The following is a 16,396-nucleotide window of genomic DNA, read 5'->3' on the forward strand; positions in this document are numbered from 1 at the left end:
TACATGGTCGCAGAGCTCTCGGCGTTGCAGCAAATTGTGAGCGCACTGACTGGTTTAAATGGCTTGCCAGTTATCATTGCTGAGTGCGCGGTTACTACAATCTATACGTGCAAGTGCTCGGCCTCCTTTGATCGCATCATAGCCTAACGTGATATAGCACTTGGTGGATTTCGCATCTCGTTTGTAACAGACACGGTTCAAGGTGCTATGGTCCTGGGACTGATCGTCCTCGGCGTCATTGCTATTGGCGTCGAGACACATATTGACCGAAGTTTGATTGATTCTTCCGGACTACTGAATGCCAGTCTACTAGGCTGGCAGCTCATCTTCATTCTTCCGGTGGCTATCCTGACCAATGACTTCTTTATCTCGGGCTTCTGGATGCGAACCTTTGCCAGCAAGACAGACAGAGATCTTCGAATGGGTGTCTCCATTGCTACTGTGGCTGTCACTTGTATCCTACTTTTGGTCGGCGTCACTGGGCTCTTGGCCGCGTGGTCAGGAGCTTGGCCTGGGGATCCACCCCAGGACGGCAGCATTGCTTTATTTCTCCTGCTCGAGCAGCTGCCTGCATGGGCCGTTGGCGTTGTACTTGTCATGGTTGTTGCTCTCTCCACTGCTGCTTTCGACAGCTTTCAATCGGCCATGGTGAGCACCGGTAGCAATGATATCTTTCGTAATAGATTGAGCCTCTGGTGGATAAGAGCTGCTGTTGTCTTGATCATATTCCCTGTCGTAGTTGTTGCCTTAAAGAGTCCGGACATCTTGCAGGTTTATCTCATCTCAGACTTGGTCAGCGCGAGCTCTATTCCGCCACTAGTGATCGGCTTGAGTGATCGATGTTATTGGTGGCGAGGTTTTGAGGTAGTCGTTGGTGGCCTTGGCGGGCTCTTGACTGTTTTCATCTTTGGCACGGTGTATTATGGCGATACCCAAAGTGGCGCAAACCTACTACTTCTAGAAGGAGGTTTGTATGCGAATGACTGGAGTGTTTTCGGTCAGCAAATTCTGCATGTGTCAACTTATTGAGCCAATCAGAGCTAATCAATTGGCAGGGGCATTCGTCGCGACCTCACTAGGAGGCTTACTGTGGGCCTTGGGCGCTTTTACGCTGCGAGTCGGCTGTCAGTGGATATTCTCGAGAATAAGGGGCCACAGATTCGATGCTTTCGATCGGCCTGCCCTACCGAGCCCCATCACGTACGTCAGCCATGATCAGACTGAAGGCGACTCCTCTGTCGAACAGGAGCCAGTAACGTACACCAATGCTCAAAAGGGAAAATTCTACTGAGAAGTAGGACAGACGTGAGTTTAATACGATTCACTGCGCTGGACAAGCTCCTCGGCTTTTATAAGATTGACAAACTTCTTTAATGATTTGAAAGGATGGTATGTACAATAACAGCACATATATATTGCAAAATACTTCCCATTATACTCTCCATCATAGTGGCTGTGGCGCCGTGAGAATCTCCGCCTTCTGCTTCTGCGGCACGACATGTTTAATGTCGGTTTCTTTTGTAGTACCCCAGACCTTCCAAGGTCCTTCCACACCATCGAAGATTCTCCGTTGCAAGACGAAGTACTCTTGCATTGTCCTCCCACCTTCGCGATTATTGAGGACTTGCGATCCGTCATTTTCAGCGACTCTCGATCGTAGCAAATTTTGCTGAGAGCGAATCCTCACCACTGCTTGGCGTAGCGCCGAGTTCTTGCGAGGTAGCATACTACCTCGGTTGCTTACGACGCGAACCTGAGAGAGTCCAACATATTTCACGTCCCATTGAACTCTCTCCTTGCGTGAGCGGGCAACAAATTGTTTCTCCAGCTGGCCCTTGAGGCCCTCGCAGCACATCTCTTCAATGGCTGCCACATCGCCCCTACTAAGCGTAAGTATGAGTACAGAACGGAAAGAGTGAGCATTGTATCATACTCCGCAACAGCACCAAACAACCTCTGGTGTAGAGCGAGCGCTGTGGACTTGATCTTTCTGAATTCAATCTTTGGTCTCGGCTTCATGTTCGTGCCATATTTGTATGATGCAAGCCTGAGCGTCTAGTTCAGTCAATGGTAGGCGCATTGCTCGACTGACTCTTCTCACGATCTAAAATCATTCATTCGCTGTTTCAGCCGGTACCATTCAAGCTTTGCTCGTTTGGAAGGCGAAAAGAACAGCGAGGGTTTTCGCGAGCCAGTAGGCATTATCAGTGTGCCTGCAAGGTTTGATGAGACGTTTGGTACAGCTTTGGAGTTGGCCAAGATTTTACCTTGGAAGAGCCCCATATCGTGAGGGAACTTCTCCTCTGGAATGGCATTAGGGTCCTGTCGAGCCTCCCTCTGGATAGCTTGTCTTTGTCGGGGCGTTCGCATTTGGGCGGCATGGCGTACTTGGACGACAATGGGTGCTCGTGCAAGACAACGGTAGGAGGGACCGTGTGGCAAGGAGCAGAAAGGTGTACGAAGGTGGCACCAAGCCATATCACTATAAGCTCCAAGCAAGACGCGTTTGGCTAGAACGTATTCAGTCTTACGCAGTGAGTGTGCGGTCTCTTTCATGTCTTTTGAAAGGTATCTGGAGATTTCCCACCAGTATATCTCCGGTGCTATCTCCGTCACACGCGTTAAATCAGAGCCGAAATCGATTCACCCGGATTTATTCTTTGCCCTTGCGCGCAGGAGAGCCTTCAAATCTTCAAGCCTTGCTGATGCGGCAGCATATGCCGTGTCGCTGCCCATCTGGCGTCCTCAAATCCCCCAAGCTACTCTGAGAGTGCCTTGCCGACTACACCTCAGGTTCCGCCATGCAAAGGCCTACTTCATCCGCGAGTTGCCGTCGTCCTTGGAGTCAGCAACCGCTGGCATATTCCATTACTTATAAGCCGAGCACTCAGTACTGCTCCAGCGGTATGGTGGGGTCTGCGCTGCGCCCTGACCTTTTTGGCGGAACTACTTTTGAATCAGGAGACGAGTGTCATGCATGACGGGCAGTGGACCGTGGAGAAGCGCTTCAGGGTTACGGAGGTCTTCCTTGCTATATTATGGGTATGATTATTAAAGGTTGTGGATTTGTGCGCGCGGGCAATATCCTGCTCACCACTGGCCATAGTGTTCGGCGGCCGCCTACCTTTCCTACTTCTTCACTGACTGTTTGATGTCCCGATGGTGCGCCTTCATGACGGCAATTGACTCCTTTGACTACTCTGATATATTTCAGGCTGCTAAATTATACTCCTTCTGCGACGCTTGTCCGGCTTCTGACCACCAACATTCTCCTTACATACATTACTTCTTGGGTTTTGCATCTGTCTGGCGCTTCCAAGGATCCTCGTATGCTTCTTCCAGCGTGGGTCTCTATCTCTACAGTATGTGCTCCAATTTTTCAGAGCTTCATCGTCTGTCGGATTCGAGACACCCCAAGTGACAAATGAGCAGACATTGACAGTCTTGTATCACCTGACGCACAGGAAGATTAACATTCGGAAGGAGACAACGGCGTCGATTGGCGTCTTCTCCGTTGCAAGCTTCATCAGCTTAAGCTCCTTGCTTCTTCAACTCCATCTCACTCGTGAGAATGATCCAGAGGTCCCCCTGCTCATGCTACTGGGAGACGCCTGGAAAGCACTTCATATCAAGTAAAGAGAGAATTCATGAAGCTGAGGACTTCGCATTGTGTTTGATCAGTTATAATTCCAGTAATCTCAGGGGATCTGACTGCTACCATCAATTCATATTATCATTTAAAATAGATAGATCATTCTTCCCACGGTCTTCACACATCGTTTGCATGATCAATGACATAAACGAGCGTGCTTCTACGCCTCAGTGTCTCTTTGCGCTCAGAAAAGGGTATCTAAGAGATCCTGAGAATGTGCCCCGACGCCGGCCTTCCGTACTTTCGAGACCGAGGGAATGAAAGCGCAACCTTCCGTTTGAGTTATTGCCAGCGGTCACGGAAGAGTTGAAGGGAAAGATAGGGGGCATCGGAGGTTATGCCTCAGAACCCATGGACCTATCGAGTTCGTTTCAGTATCTAGCTTGTGTTGAAATGACCATGTTTGCAACATACCTTAATGGTTTTGGCGTCAAGCTCTAGTCCATCCTTTTTATCGACCAGGAATTCCTGGACATCCTTGCGTTGATCGCCTTGAAGCTGAATCACTTCCCCCATTTCGGTGTCGTTAACAATGGTTCCATTGCAAGCTGAATCAAATGTGAGCATTCGCAACGTTTTTGCAGATCATTCCCAACGGAATATTAATTTACCGAACTTCTTCTTGATCACCTTGAGAATCTTTTTCTGGTCGAACTTCTTTGGCAGGCCCTGCACGGTCGTTAAGGTCTTACGACCATTACGTTCTGCAAACGTATTTAGTTCGTCAAAATCGGTTGAGAAAGGGCCGTACGTTTCTACGTACGCTGAATTCGGATATGGATATAATTCTGGCTCTGCTTGGTTTCGCCTGTGTCTTCGTCGGCTTCGGCGAAGGGGTCTGAATGAAAGATGCAAGTTAGCCAACCGCAGTCTGCTGGTGGTATGTTTCGCGCCCAATGAGCGATAACACAGCGATTACATTTTGTACAGTAGCAAGGATAAGGAGCTAGAATGACAGACCGAAGGTTTTGAGATTTTCGATGGACATAAAACCCGTTGTCTCTGCGGAGATGTTTGCAAGGAGATATGGTCGAGTAGGCAGCTCTAGCAACGAGACTTGTGCACGAGCAGCAAGGTTCTGCGAAAGGCAATATGGAGTGGCTTGGAAATGATATTTGTGTGATGGAGAACGTTGGAGTGTAGGATTTGGTAAGTACGACGATCGAGTGGGCGGGGCTTTAAGACTACGCCAAGGCTGATAAGGCTGAGATTGGCCGCTAAAAACTATGCACTGGGGAAGACCAGCTTATAAGGGACTCCCGGGCGCCCATCCCCATAACAGCCCCTAAAGCTAAGGCACTAGAATTTCCATGTTCAGACTAATCAACCCTCGTCCATGTGACAGTCTGGCAAGTAGCCGTCGGGAAGTAAATGTGCGTATTACTAAGACGATGTAGCGGTGTTTTGAGAGAACTGTCGCGGACAACTATGACGGAGGTACCGCTGAGGGAGCTTCTGTGCCTGTAGCTCGATTCTGTGGGCCGGGGGGCATGAACAGAGGTAGGTAGGCCTGCAAAAATCACCATCGCCGTCAGATACGAAGCATTCACCGGGGTTGATGTCTGGACGTACTGTTCCTACCGCGAGTACTGGTACGGGAGCGGTCAGCCAATCAATGGTTTTCAACACCTCATGACTTGGTTACGTACAAGACATGCCGACGCTCATCCAACCAGGAGCGCCGCTTTTCTCAGCTTGATCAGGGCTTTGCGCCAACATTGTCTGGACCGCAAAGACAAACGATGCCCTTAAAAAGTCAATCAGGGAAGCCAAAAGTGGGGAAGAACGCCCGGTTTGGCGTAGAATACCAGGCAATCATCCTAAAGGTCACCCTGAGTGTTAGCGAAGCTTTCCTATCCAGGGCGTTCCGAACATGCTTGTTTCTAGTGAACATCTAAGGAGAACGCTATTAGTTGTGGCACCATTAGTGAGGCGAAGATAGACTCACTGCAACCATTGGTAGAGTGGTCGACATTGTAGACGCGACGTCGCCGCCTTCTGTCTTGTCTTTTGCGGTATCTTTGTATGGGATAACTGTAACAAGATTCGTCAGGAACGATCCATACCAGTTACAAAAGCTCAAGAGGGATGTACCGAGCTCTGGTCTTCGCATATCCTTCTTTATAGACATCGTGGAATACTATTGTGGATGGCGAAAGCACTCCGCAGTTGAGTGATAGTACGGAGGTTTGCTGATTGGCTAGTTCTCAATAGCGCCAGCCCAATGTCCTGCGCATCGGGCCGTTCGTCTGCGAGTGCGCAGACCCGAAGTTTCTAAACTCAAGTCCGTCAAGCCGACCAATGAGATGTGGCAAATATAAGCCCGAGCAGCCCGGTTGATTTCCGCTTCCCTGGACAAGCCTGAGTGCTGGCTGTCGTTGCTTACAACGTGACCGAGTTGCACCACTCCCATCCGGGTCTGTAAGCTCCCATATCCTCTCAGCAGAGTCCTAGTGGTCCACAAAGGACCTCGTTCCCCGCAGATGGCCTGTCACCTCATACCACCAAATCGAACGTGAGGATGGCAACATCATGGGAATCGCTGTGCAGGAAAGAAGATGCAAAGATCGGGACAGCGCCTTGAAGGGCTTTCTACTTGCCCACTGCGCCACATCCCAGCAGCATTCGCCAGCATCATCATCTCACTCAATCCCTATCTCTTCGTGGACTTCCAATTCTGCTCCCGAGCCTCCTACCAAGAGGAGAAAGATTGGCGGAGAGAAGAGGCGTTACCCAACAGTAACAACAGCCCTGCCCAGCTTGATTTCCAGGACTCAATTGGTGGACCCACACAATCCCAAACCTGCCATCTCTACCAAATACGGTAGAACTTCAACCAACACATTCCATCCATCCCGCCCCACTCATAATTCGAATCATCGTGGCCTGTCCGCACCTTTTCCTGACGGTCGCAAGGGATTCTCAAAGCAGTCAGAGGTGTCTGTAAAAGCTTATATATCCAAGCCCCCCCTTCAATCCCTTTTTACGCAAGCCATTGTAAGTGGCGTCTTGACTGCTCTGCGAAATATGTATGGTAATTGAAGTAGTGCCCTCGGATTTCTTCCCATGGAGTGGAGATCATCCAGAGGATGCCCTGGACGAGGTGACAACGCGGAATGGGTATTACGACAAACTCCCGACGAACCACAACGAGTTGGGTACGGCAAAGCCTTCTTTGTGGAAAAGTGTGAAGCACAAGGCAGGTGCTCGAATATTGTCCTCACTTTTGGCCTCTACACTTCGCCAGCGTCAACTCTGCGGAAGAGTTCTAGGCGACAGCACCTTTAAATTGCCACCAAGGGTAACATTGACAGACACGAAGCGAGAGGCCTGGCTTAACGACCTCTCGAATCCCTCCATCTCTCTACGGCGTTTAAGTCGAACTATACCCCATGGAATACGCGGCAAAATGCTACTCGATCATTGCCTTGCCAAATATGTTCCCGTGCCTAGGGCAGTGTGGCTTGTCAAGTGTGTTGGCGCGAACGAAATCAGGGCTTTCAAGAGGAAAGGCGCCGGGGTGGTGTTCACTGTGGGTGGGGAAGTGAAATGGATCAAGGAATGGACAACAGCCATTGAACAATTTGTGATATCGGTCTTCACTTCCGCTGCAAACGATGGAAATAAGCAGCAGGCACAAACAGATTACGTGTATGTGGCTATTCGAACATTCGTCGAAGGTATCACTAACGTTACATTTAAAGACTTGAAGTGACGCAACAGCTGTACTCCGAGCAGCTGATGGATCGTGGGCAATATCTCGATTTTTTGGTTCAGAAAACCGGTGAAAGCGACCTTGACCGACTGCTACTGTGGCTAGTAATTATTGGAGCACATCGGCATGATCTCGTATTCCAAAGCTGGCGGGGGAAAAGACTCGTCGAATTTTTGCTCTCCCACCTTGACAACGTAAATTCTTTGGGCGCCCAATACACCTCATTCCGCGCTAATACCAGAGATCTGCAGATATCAAGGGCAGTCATATATGACGGACTACATACGATCACGAACGCTGTCACCCAAATCCTTGAATTTGTCATGTTCTTCTCTACCGAGCGCTTTCTAATTCCTGAACGTTGGGTGACTTTTGAAACGCTAATTCGAACCGGTTTGATTAACAACCGGCCCACTTTACAGCCTACTTACGCCAGTCTACACCAACAAAACACGATGCTACAACACCACTTGTGTCAGCCTTCGTTCCAAGAACGCTTGGAGCTAAGAAGGCAGATGCTTACCATCCTCGATGTACTTTTCTCAAACCCAGCATACGCACTCGTTGCAGATCGATGTCTCCAATTAACTACCGATAGAGAAAGCATAATTCGGTGCTGTCTTCATTGGTGCTCCGACCAGGATTCGCATGAGCGCTATCGAGTCTACGCAGCTGCAAGGCTTATAGCCGAATTAAGCAAAGACGGTGCTAACATCCAAACGCACATTCTCGACTGCATCGGTTACGACATATCTTTTCACGACTGTTCCGAAACCATTGTCTACAGGGTAATCTTAGAGCTTATTCTTCTGGGGATTTTCTCTAATAGGAAAGTATCTCCAGTGGCTCATGGCTAAAGGACTTCTACATCGTCAATCCACGCGCACTTCAGTAAGTCTTCCAGACATCTACAGGATAGCGCGTATGCTGAAGCAATCGATAATAGCATCGAAACGTCAGCTTACTATTAGAGCTACCACCATCGCTTTTCCCGGCTCATAGCCTTGATCTTCGCGGTTATCTGATATCTAGAGCTGGTTTGAATCATCGAAATGACGCCACTGATTTAGAAGCCGCGAAGTCGTTCATTTCAAATTCTCTACCTGGGCTCCTTGGCTACGGGCAAGGAGAAATCAGAACCTCAGATGGACTCGACTTTAGTACATTGAGTCTACCTATCAAATACGAAAGCGCTCGATGGTTATGTTCATGCCTAATTCGCAATGAAAGCCATGGCGAGGCTGAAGCTACCTTGCAAAGAGCACCAAGCCCACCATTGAATCGAATGACGCTTTCTGAATTTGCCACCATCTCAACAATCATGCTAGCATTAGATGAATTTCCGATTTTCGCTAAAGTCATGGGAAGGCTTCTGGAGTGTGCGACATATGACACGCTACTGGCTATCGTTGACACGGTCAATTGCTACGTCGAGGTCTTCTTAGCCATTGATGCCGCACGCCATCTCTTCGAACTTGCCTATCGACGTGTATTGGGCACAAAGGATTCTGAGCTAGACCAGCACTTACTTGAGTCATCAATCGACCTGGCAGCCCGTGTTTCCAATACTGATGAAGAAATCAAAGTGCTTCGAAAACAGCTCTTGAAGTTGTCTGCCGGCTCAGCAGTGTCTTTCGCTTACTCGCCAATATCAGACACAACTGTTGAGCCATCTTACGCAGGAGAGAACTCTTTCCTTGATGAGCTTGACCAAATGCTAGCTACTGGCGGCACAAGCATGGATGGACAGACATTGACACGAATATTTGGCATGCTCACAACCCGCCAGGAGCTAAAACGTAGCGATTCTAAAGGCTTCTTGCGAGTTGCGCATCTACTTTCTCGCCTGCAGAAATTTGACGATGCGGTTTTTGGAAAGCTCATCTCCCGCTGGTTGGATACTTTACTAGTAACAGAGGGAAGACCGAGCCTCTTTACTATTCTATCGCCCTTTATCTGTCTTCGAATGGTTTCGATGGATGCGGTGATTTCCTCCGGACTTGCAACTCTACAAAGAACGGAATCATCAACACGGCAGTTCATGATAGCAATTGACCTTTTGGACCTCGTGTCGAAAGACGATAAATGTCCATCATTAGGTCCTGAATTTCGCTCCTATCGAATGCGTCAACAACAGATGTCCATACGTTCGCTTTCTAGCCAATCAATCCTTAGGATACTCAAATTTCTAGCTAAAAGCTATGAACCTGTGGCAGGCTCCAATAGCGTACTCAAACACTTTAGTCTAGATAAAGAACGGTTGCGTGTTTTCATAGGCAGCATTTTGCATACGACAGCGAATGAGCACCCAGCATCTCTACCGACCGATGCTGACGTCCAGAATCAGATAGGAAATCTGCTTCTTCAGCTTGATAATACTGATGAGGATCGCAATCGGGACGCTAGTGAGCTTAGGCATGTTCTCGATGGTTTCGACCCACCTACTCGCCAATTTGAACTGATTGCACCTCTTAATTCAAGAGCTGAAGACACGGCCGAGCTTGTCTACAATTTTGCAAAAACCGTGATCAGACTTCCGGACGACACCCCACTAGATCATTTTAACTCCTGGGCATTGCTTGTGTCCAGATTCTCTGTTGAGAACGCAAAGTTGGTTCGGGAAGATATCGAGTCTGCTCTGATCAACCACATATACGGCAGTCCTTTGACTTTTTCCAGAGCAACTGGGAACATAACGTACGGTCTCTTGGTTATTTTGGACGCTTCAGCATTCAGTGTTTCAGCATCCGACCACCTAGCTATGGGTCAAAGGATTTTGGTATCTCTGGAATTGGTCCAAAAGAAAATCGACGCCCAAAAGGACTGTCAGTTACCGGAACCTATCTTGTATCAAATTGACTCGTTGCTGGCCTTGATCCTTCTGTACTGGCCATTCCTTCAGGACCTACCTACGGCGCAAGAAAACCTGTGCAAGATCATTGCATCACTTGGCTTGGTGGCACAGCGGCTTGACTCTTGCAACCTCTTACGTATGTCAGGCAAGCTTCGAAGTGTGCTTTGCAAGGTTCTTGACTCCCTACCTGATATCACCCGTGTCCGAGTCATAGGTACTAATCAAACGCGCCATGCGTTCTCTGACGTATTCATTCAGTCTTTGGAGATCGACAGCCGCAAGCGATTCCACAACATACACATTGCGATTTCTGTAGAGCATGGGGACAACAAGGGCCTACCGGCGACCAGGCAATCTGTCAAAAAGCCTTTTACATTCCGCAGGTGGGAGCTAATGTCCGAGGCTACCCCTGCTATTGCAGAGAACGATAGCAGCCTAAGCCTCATTCTTTTCGGCACTAAAAGATCTGTACTTTAACATTGTCGGCAACGCAACCCATATGATAGCATGGACTGATGGTTGATGAGTTTACGACATGATACCCTTTGGAAGATACGGGAAATGTATTCTTAGTACAGGGCAGGGTTGTTCAGCGCCGCGATTGGATATATTCACAAATCTAGAAGTCTTTACAACAGTGGTGCGTGTTTCTCAGTGAAGAGGCATTTTCCCAATCCAGGATTGAGCATTCTGCTGGTGACGTAAAACCTTTTTGACAGCATCCATCTGCCTAGATTCAAATATCGTTCCCACATCCCTAGGCAGCTAGCTTTAGGCAATGCCGTGCATCGAGTCATGGAAAGCTTAGCAGGCTCCTATGGGCCAGTCTTCGATGTGTGCGTGCATGATTTAGGCGGGTCTATCCCCATGTTCCCGCCTATAAGTACTCTTCAGGGCCAATACCTCCCTAGACACCTCTTGAATATTTCCCAGAAACTTTGAGCATGAAAGGGTCTTTTATAGCTTATTAGCAACGACCTCCCTTAGTTAAGAGTTCAGTTAGGGTTTAATTAGTTACTTTGAATTTGTGTCTAGAAAGTTATTACACCCACGAGGTACCCCTTATATAGTAGCCCTTAGGTATTTAAATTAATATATACTATAGTACTAAATATTAGCTCTATTACTAAGAATACTATAGTAAGAACTATAACTATTATTAAACAATATATAATAACTTAAATTAAATAGAATTATTAAAGTTTTTATAATATAAAATATATTATTTTATTAATATTTTTTTAATTATTTTTATTTTATTTTTTTAAAATTAAGTTATTAAATATATTATTATTATAATATTAATTAATATATTTTAATAATAATTATTATTATATTTATTATAATTTATATTTTTATTTTTATTATATTATAATATTTAAAATTATTATTTTTTTATAATAAAAATATAATTATTATTAATTTATTTTATATATATATTATAATTTATTTTTTTATTTTTATTTTTATTAATTTTATAAAAAATAAATAAATAAATAAAATTATATTTAACTATTATTTATATATAAAAATATTTTCTTTTTTTTATATTAAAATTATAATTTTATATATATATTTATTAAATATATAAGTGTTTTTTTATAATTTTAAAAAAAATAACTTTTATTAATAAAAAATAATTTTTTAATTTTTTAAATTACTTTAAAATATAAGATAAATATTTTATAATATTTTATAATATTTAATTTTATTATCTTAAAATTAACTTTATTATAATAATTATAATTTATTTATATATATTTTTATTTATAAATAATATTTATTTATTAAATTAATTTTTATTAATATAATAATTAAAAATTATAATATTTTAAAAAATATATATAAAAAGTAAAAACTAGCTTAAGAAAGTTTAATTAAAAAGTATATATTAAATTTATTTTAAATTAAATTAAGTTTATAAAATATAGAAAGTTTATTTTATATTATTATAATATAGCTCCCTAAGTATATAATTTAATTAATTTATAGAATATAAATAAACTTAGTATAAGGAGTAAAGAATTAATTATTTATTACCTTTTTAAAAATTAGTTTCTTTAAAAGTATATATTTAAGTATATTATAATTCCTTTATTATACTTATATTATTATTAATTAAATAAACTACTATATATACCCTCCTACTTTCCCTATACTAGCCTTACTACTATACTATATATCCTATACCTTTATAATATAAACTTAATAAAAAGCTTATTTTTTAAAAAAAAAATTTTAAAAAGTAATTTTAAAATTTTTTTATTTAAAATCTTAATTTAAAAATATCTAGAAACTATCTTAAGCTTAACTTAAGCTTAGATTCTATAGAAATCTAATTAATATAAATTTAAAGTAAAAATTTAATTTAAAAATATATATTTAAGACTTTTTTAAAATAAAAACTTTAAAAAATTAAATTAAAAATTAAAGTTTTAAAATAATTTAATTATACTTATATAATATAAACCTTAAAATTATATAATTTAATTAAATATATATATATATAATTCTTCTACTAGTCTACTTTAAGTATTAAAATTTATATAATAAGAAATTTATATAAAAAAGTAATTTTTTAAAGTTTTTTTAAAGATTTACTAAAGTAAAACTTAAGTTTAGCTTAGAATTATACTAAGATAAGTTTAAACTTTATTTAAAGTTTATTTAAAAAGAGATTATATATATTTTAAGTTATTAATTAGTTAAATAATAAGTTTTTTTAAAAACTTTTTTTAGAAAATTTTATTTTTTTATTAAAAACTTTTAAAATATTATTTTAATATTAAGCTTATTATTAATTATAATTTATATTTTCTTTTTCTTTTTCTTTTTTTAAATAAATTTCTATTTATTATTTTAAGTTTTTTTAAAAAAAATAATAATTAAAGACTTTTAATAATATTAATTGTTTTTAAAAAACTTTAAAAAAAAATTTAAATTTAAATTTTAATTAATATTATAAAATAGTTTATTTTTTTAAAGTTTAAAAAAGCTATATATATTATATAGAATTTTTATATAATATATTAATAAAGTAATAATAGTTATTATTATCGTTTTCTAAATAGACCGCCAAGCAATGTACATTAATTATAGTACTAGCTAAGGGTAGCCAAAGAACGCCAAGCCTCGGCGGCTAGTCGGGTTAGCTTAATGGGACCTTGGATCTTGTAGGCCATGAGCACTATATACATGATATTCTTCTTCCTAATCTAGCTCTGAATCATACAATGGAAGATGAGAACCATCCTGGGAATTCATCGGCTGACATCTCGAATCTTCCCAATACCTTTCCCACAAATGGCCTGCCGGATAATCCAGCCGCTTCAGGCATGTACAACGGTCACGATGAGACGGCCACGGGCAGTCCAAATGAAAACAATTCTGTTGTTGACAGTGTCCTCCGATCTGATGTAAGTCGTGCACCCTGATCTGTCTCGCGGGCACTGATGTCGTTGCTAGATAGGGGTGAACACACTGCTCACACGGCTGAAACAAAGCGTTGCGTCTGCACGGGAATTTGCAACGTTTCTGAAAAAGAGATCGACGCTTGAGGAGGATCAAGCACAAGGTCTCAAAAAGCTTTGTCGAGGTAGTCATGATGCAGTCAGAAGGCCAGACAACCGCCAAGGATCTTATGCGCGGAGTTACGAGGAGACGGTTCGAGTACACGATCGGATGGCGGACAACGGGATACAATTTGCGTTATCCCTACATCACATGCATGAAGACCTCAATGAGCTAGCCGTAAACATAGAGCGAGGTCGGAAGATGTGGAAGCAGAACGGTCTAGCCGCTGAGAAGAGAGTTCAAGATTCGGAAGCTCTGATGGAGAAAGCAAAAGCGAAATATCATTCTCTCGCAGAGGACTACGATCGTGCCCGCACGGGCGATAAAGGATCGGGGCGTGTCTTCGGCTTGAAAGGACCAAAGTCTGCCGCTCAGCATGAGGAGGACCTCTCGAGGAAAGTCCAACAAGCCGACGCGGACTATTCTTCCAAAGTTCAGACTGCGAAGGCCCAACGTCAGGATTTAGTAAGCACACTCAGACCACAGGCAACAAAAGCTCTTCAAGAACTCATCAATGAGTGCGACAATGGTTTGACCCTGCAATTACAAAAATTCGGTAAGAGTGTGGACCCCAAAACAATCAAAATATTACTGATGGCTCGCTAGCTTCCTTCAACGAGCGGCTCTTGCTAGGTAATGGACTTTGTGTGTGCCCTCTTCCAAGCCAGCCAGACAGCCTTGCATCGAGGAGTTTACGAGAGGTTATATCACAGATTGATAACCCGCAAGATCTCAGGACGTTCATCGTTAGCCACGCTTCCAAGGTTAGCGATGGGGGTGACATCAAATACGAACGCCATCCTGTAAGCCTCTATTCGGCACATGGTCCGGAGTTTCTACTTATCTAAGTGCAGACTCTCAAGCCCGAGCAGGCTAACCCTCCTTCATTGGCCAATCGGACGACCCCACCCATGCAAGGCCCAGGTCCTGCAGTGATGGGTGGTGGTCCACATAGGCCCTCTCTATCCACGCCAACCCCTTCAGCACCTGGAGGTACGGTTCCTACTCAAGCCCCTATGCCAGTGGTGCCATTTGGAGCTCTTTCCGGACAACAAAGCGGGCTGACTAGCTCTCCGCAAACCTCGAATTATCCGACAAGCATTTCTAACGCACCACCTCAATTACCCCCAGCTCAGATCAAAAGCCCATTGTATCCACAGCCACCTGCCTCACTCGGAACTTTCCAAAATAATATCTCAAATACCAGTCTGCCCGCTTTGCGCCCTGTTTTCGGCCTCTCACTCGACGATCTTTTGAAGCGTGACGGATCTGCAGTACCATTGGTTATCTACCAATGCATCCAAGCAATTGACCTATTTGGCCTCGAGGTGGAGGGTATCTATCGTCTTTCAGGCTCATCAACCCACGTCAACAAGCTTAAAGGGATCTTTGACAATGGTGAGATGACTGTGATCTCCAAGGCAGGCTTTGCTGATAAGTTTGAGATTCTACCCAAGTGGATTTCCGTAATCCAGAGGCTTTCTACCATGATGTCAATAGCGTCGCGGGGCTTCTGAAGCAATTCTTCAGGGACTTGCCAGACCCCCTTTTAACTCGTGAGCACTATCAAGGTTTTGTTGATGCGGCTCGTGAGTTCTCCAAGAGCAGTTCTATTGCAAAACTGATTCATCTAAGGCATCGATGATAGTATCATGCGGCGTGATTCCATACATGCAATCATCAACGCATTACCGGATCCAAATTATGCAACCCTGCGTGCACTTACACTTGTGAGTGCCGATGTTTCGAGATTATGATACCCCGCTAAAGCTTCGTAGCACTTGAATCGAGTGCAGGAACATTCTGCAGCAAATAGAATGAATGCGAGCAATTTAGCGATAATATTTGGGTCAGACAACCTGTCGTCCCAGAGATCGCGTGAGCTGACTATGCGAATAGACCTACGTTGATGGGTAGTGGCCCTGACGTTGCGGATGCTGGCTGGCAAGTAAGAGCCATCGATACTATCCTGCAAAACACTTATCAAATTTTCGATGACGATTAATTAAATCTTCATCCGCTCGACAAACCTGAATCTACATCTTGTGATACCTCTCATGACTTTACAAATAATCCAGACAGTATTGCGCACGACGTAAGCAAAGACAGCTGAAAGTAGATAGGTGGATAGGACATAAGACCATCTAACGATTAAGCAAAGACTCTACGAGGATGTCACTGTGAGTGATGCGATCTCGTATTTTCGATTCCAGTATGCTTTCCTATTAGGTGTCTATTTCGTGATTTAGTTGTGTTACTAAAGCTATATCACTTCTAGATAATTAAACTACCCTATTTAATATATATAATTTAAATTAAATTAAATTATAAAATATACTATAATATTCTTTTAAACTAATTAATTATTAAAGCTTAGTTACTAAGCTTAATAAAACTTAAATAATTTTATTAAAATTATCTTTATAATTATAATTAATTAATAAGTTTAATTATATTAATATTATATTTATTTATAAAGTTTATTAAAACTATTATATATAAATACTTTACTTATAAAAAAAATATAATATTATAAAAATAATATAAAAGTATTTATTTTTAATAAATAAAATATAAAAATATAACTTTTATTAAAAATTTA

At 42.8% G+C, this 16,396-nt stretch overlaps 4 protein-coding genes across 4 annotated transcripts; 3 read left to right on the top strand and 1 right to left on the bottom strand.

The window, feature by feature from the left end:
• Positions 1–207: 207 nt before the first annotated feature.
• Positions 208–836, top strand: KY384_001091 (uncharacterized protein; the record flags this gene model as incomplete). Its single annotated transcript, XM_044809623.1, has 2 exons — positions 208–648; positions 798–836. 2 exons carry the CDS (start codon positions 208–210, stop codon positions 834–836), a joined length of 480 nt encoding a protein of 159 aa, XP_044673530.1.
• Positions 837–1,444: 608 nt separating this feature from the next.
• KY384_001092 (uncharacterized protein) lies at positions 1,445–5,783 on the bottom strand (the record flags this gene model as incomplete). Its single annotated transcript, XM_044809624.1, has 10 exons — positions 1,445–1,880; positions 2,138–2,337; positions 4,067–4,200; positions 4,264–4,356; positions 4,416–4,490; positions 4,613–4,730; positions 5,394–5,399; positions 5,461–5,472; positions 5,526–5,546; positions 5,601–5,783. 10 exons carry the CDS (start codon positions 5,781–5,783, stop codon positions 1,445–1,447), a joined length of 1,278 nt encoding a protein of 425 aa, XP_044673531.1.
• Positions 5,784–6,683: 900 nt separating this feature from the next.
• On the top strand, positions 6,684–10,698 carry KY384_001093 (uncharacterized protein; the record flags this gene model as incomplete). The annotated part of the gene is made up of 3 exons (XM_044809625.1): positions 6,684–7,303; positions 7,357–7,692; positions 8,598–10,698. 3 exons carry the CDS (start codon positions 6,684–6,686, stop codon positions 10,696–10,698), a joined length of 3,057 nt encoding a protein of 1,018 aa, XP_044673532.1.
• A 2,756-nt stretch (positions 10,699–13,454) lies between these two features.
• KY384_001094 (uncharacterized protein) lies at positions 13,455–15,799 on the top strand (the record flags this gene model as incomplete). Its single annotated transcript, XM_044809626.1, has 8 exons — positions 13,455–13,637; positions 13,687–14,350; positions 14,401–14,597; positions 14,649–15,192; positions 15,240–15,383; positions 15,430–15,524; positions 15,573–15,643; positions 15,694–15,799. 8 exons carry the CDS (start codon positions 13,455–13,457, stop codon positions 15,797–15,799), a joined length of 2,004 nt encoding a protein of 667 aa, XP_044673533.1.
• Between the last annotated feature and the right edge of the window lie 597 nt (positions 15,800–16,396).

The sequence above is a fragment of the Bacidia gigantensis genome (assembly GCF_019456465.1).
Source record: "Bacidia gigantensis strain McMullin 20006 chromosome Unknown contig_125, whole genome shotgun sequence".
Lineage (NCBI taxonomy): Eukaryota > Fungi > Ascomycota > Lecanoromycetes > Lecanorales > Ramalinaceae > Bacidia > Bacidia gigantensis.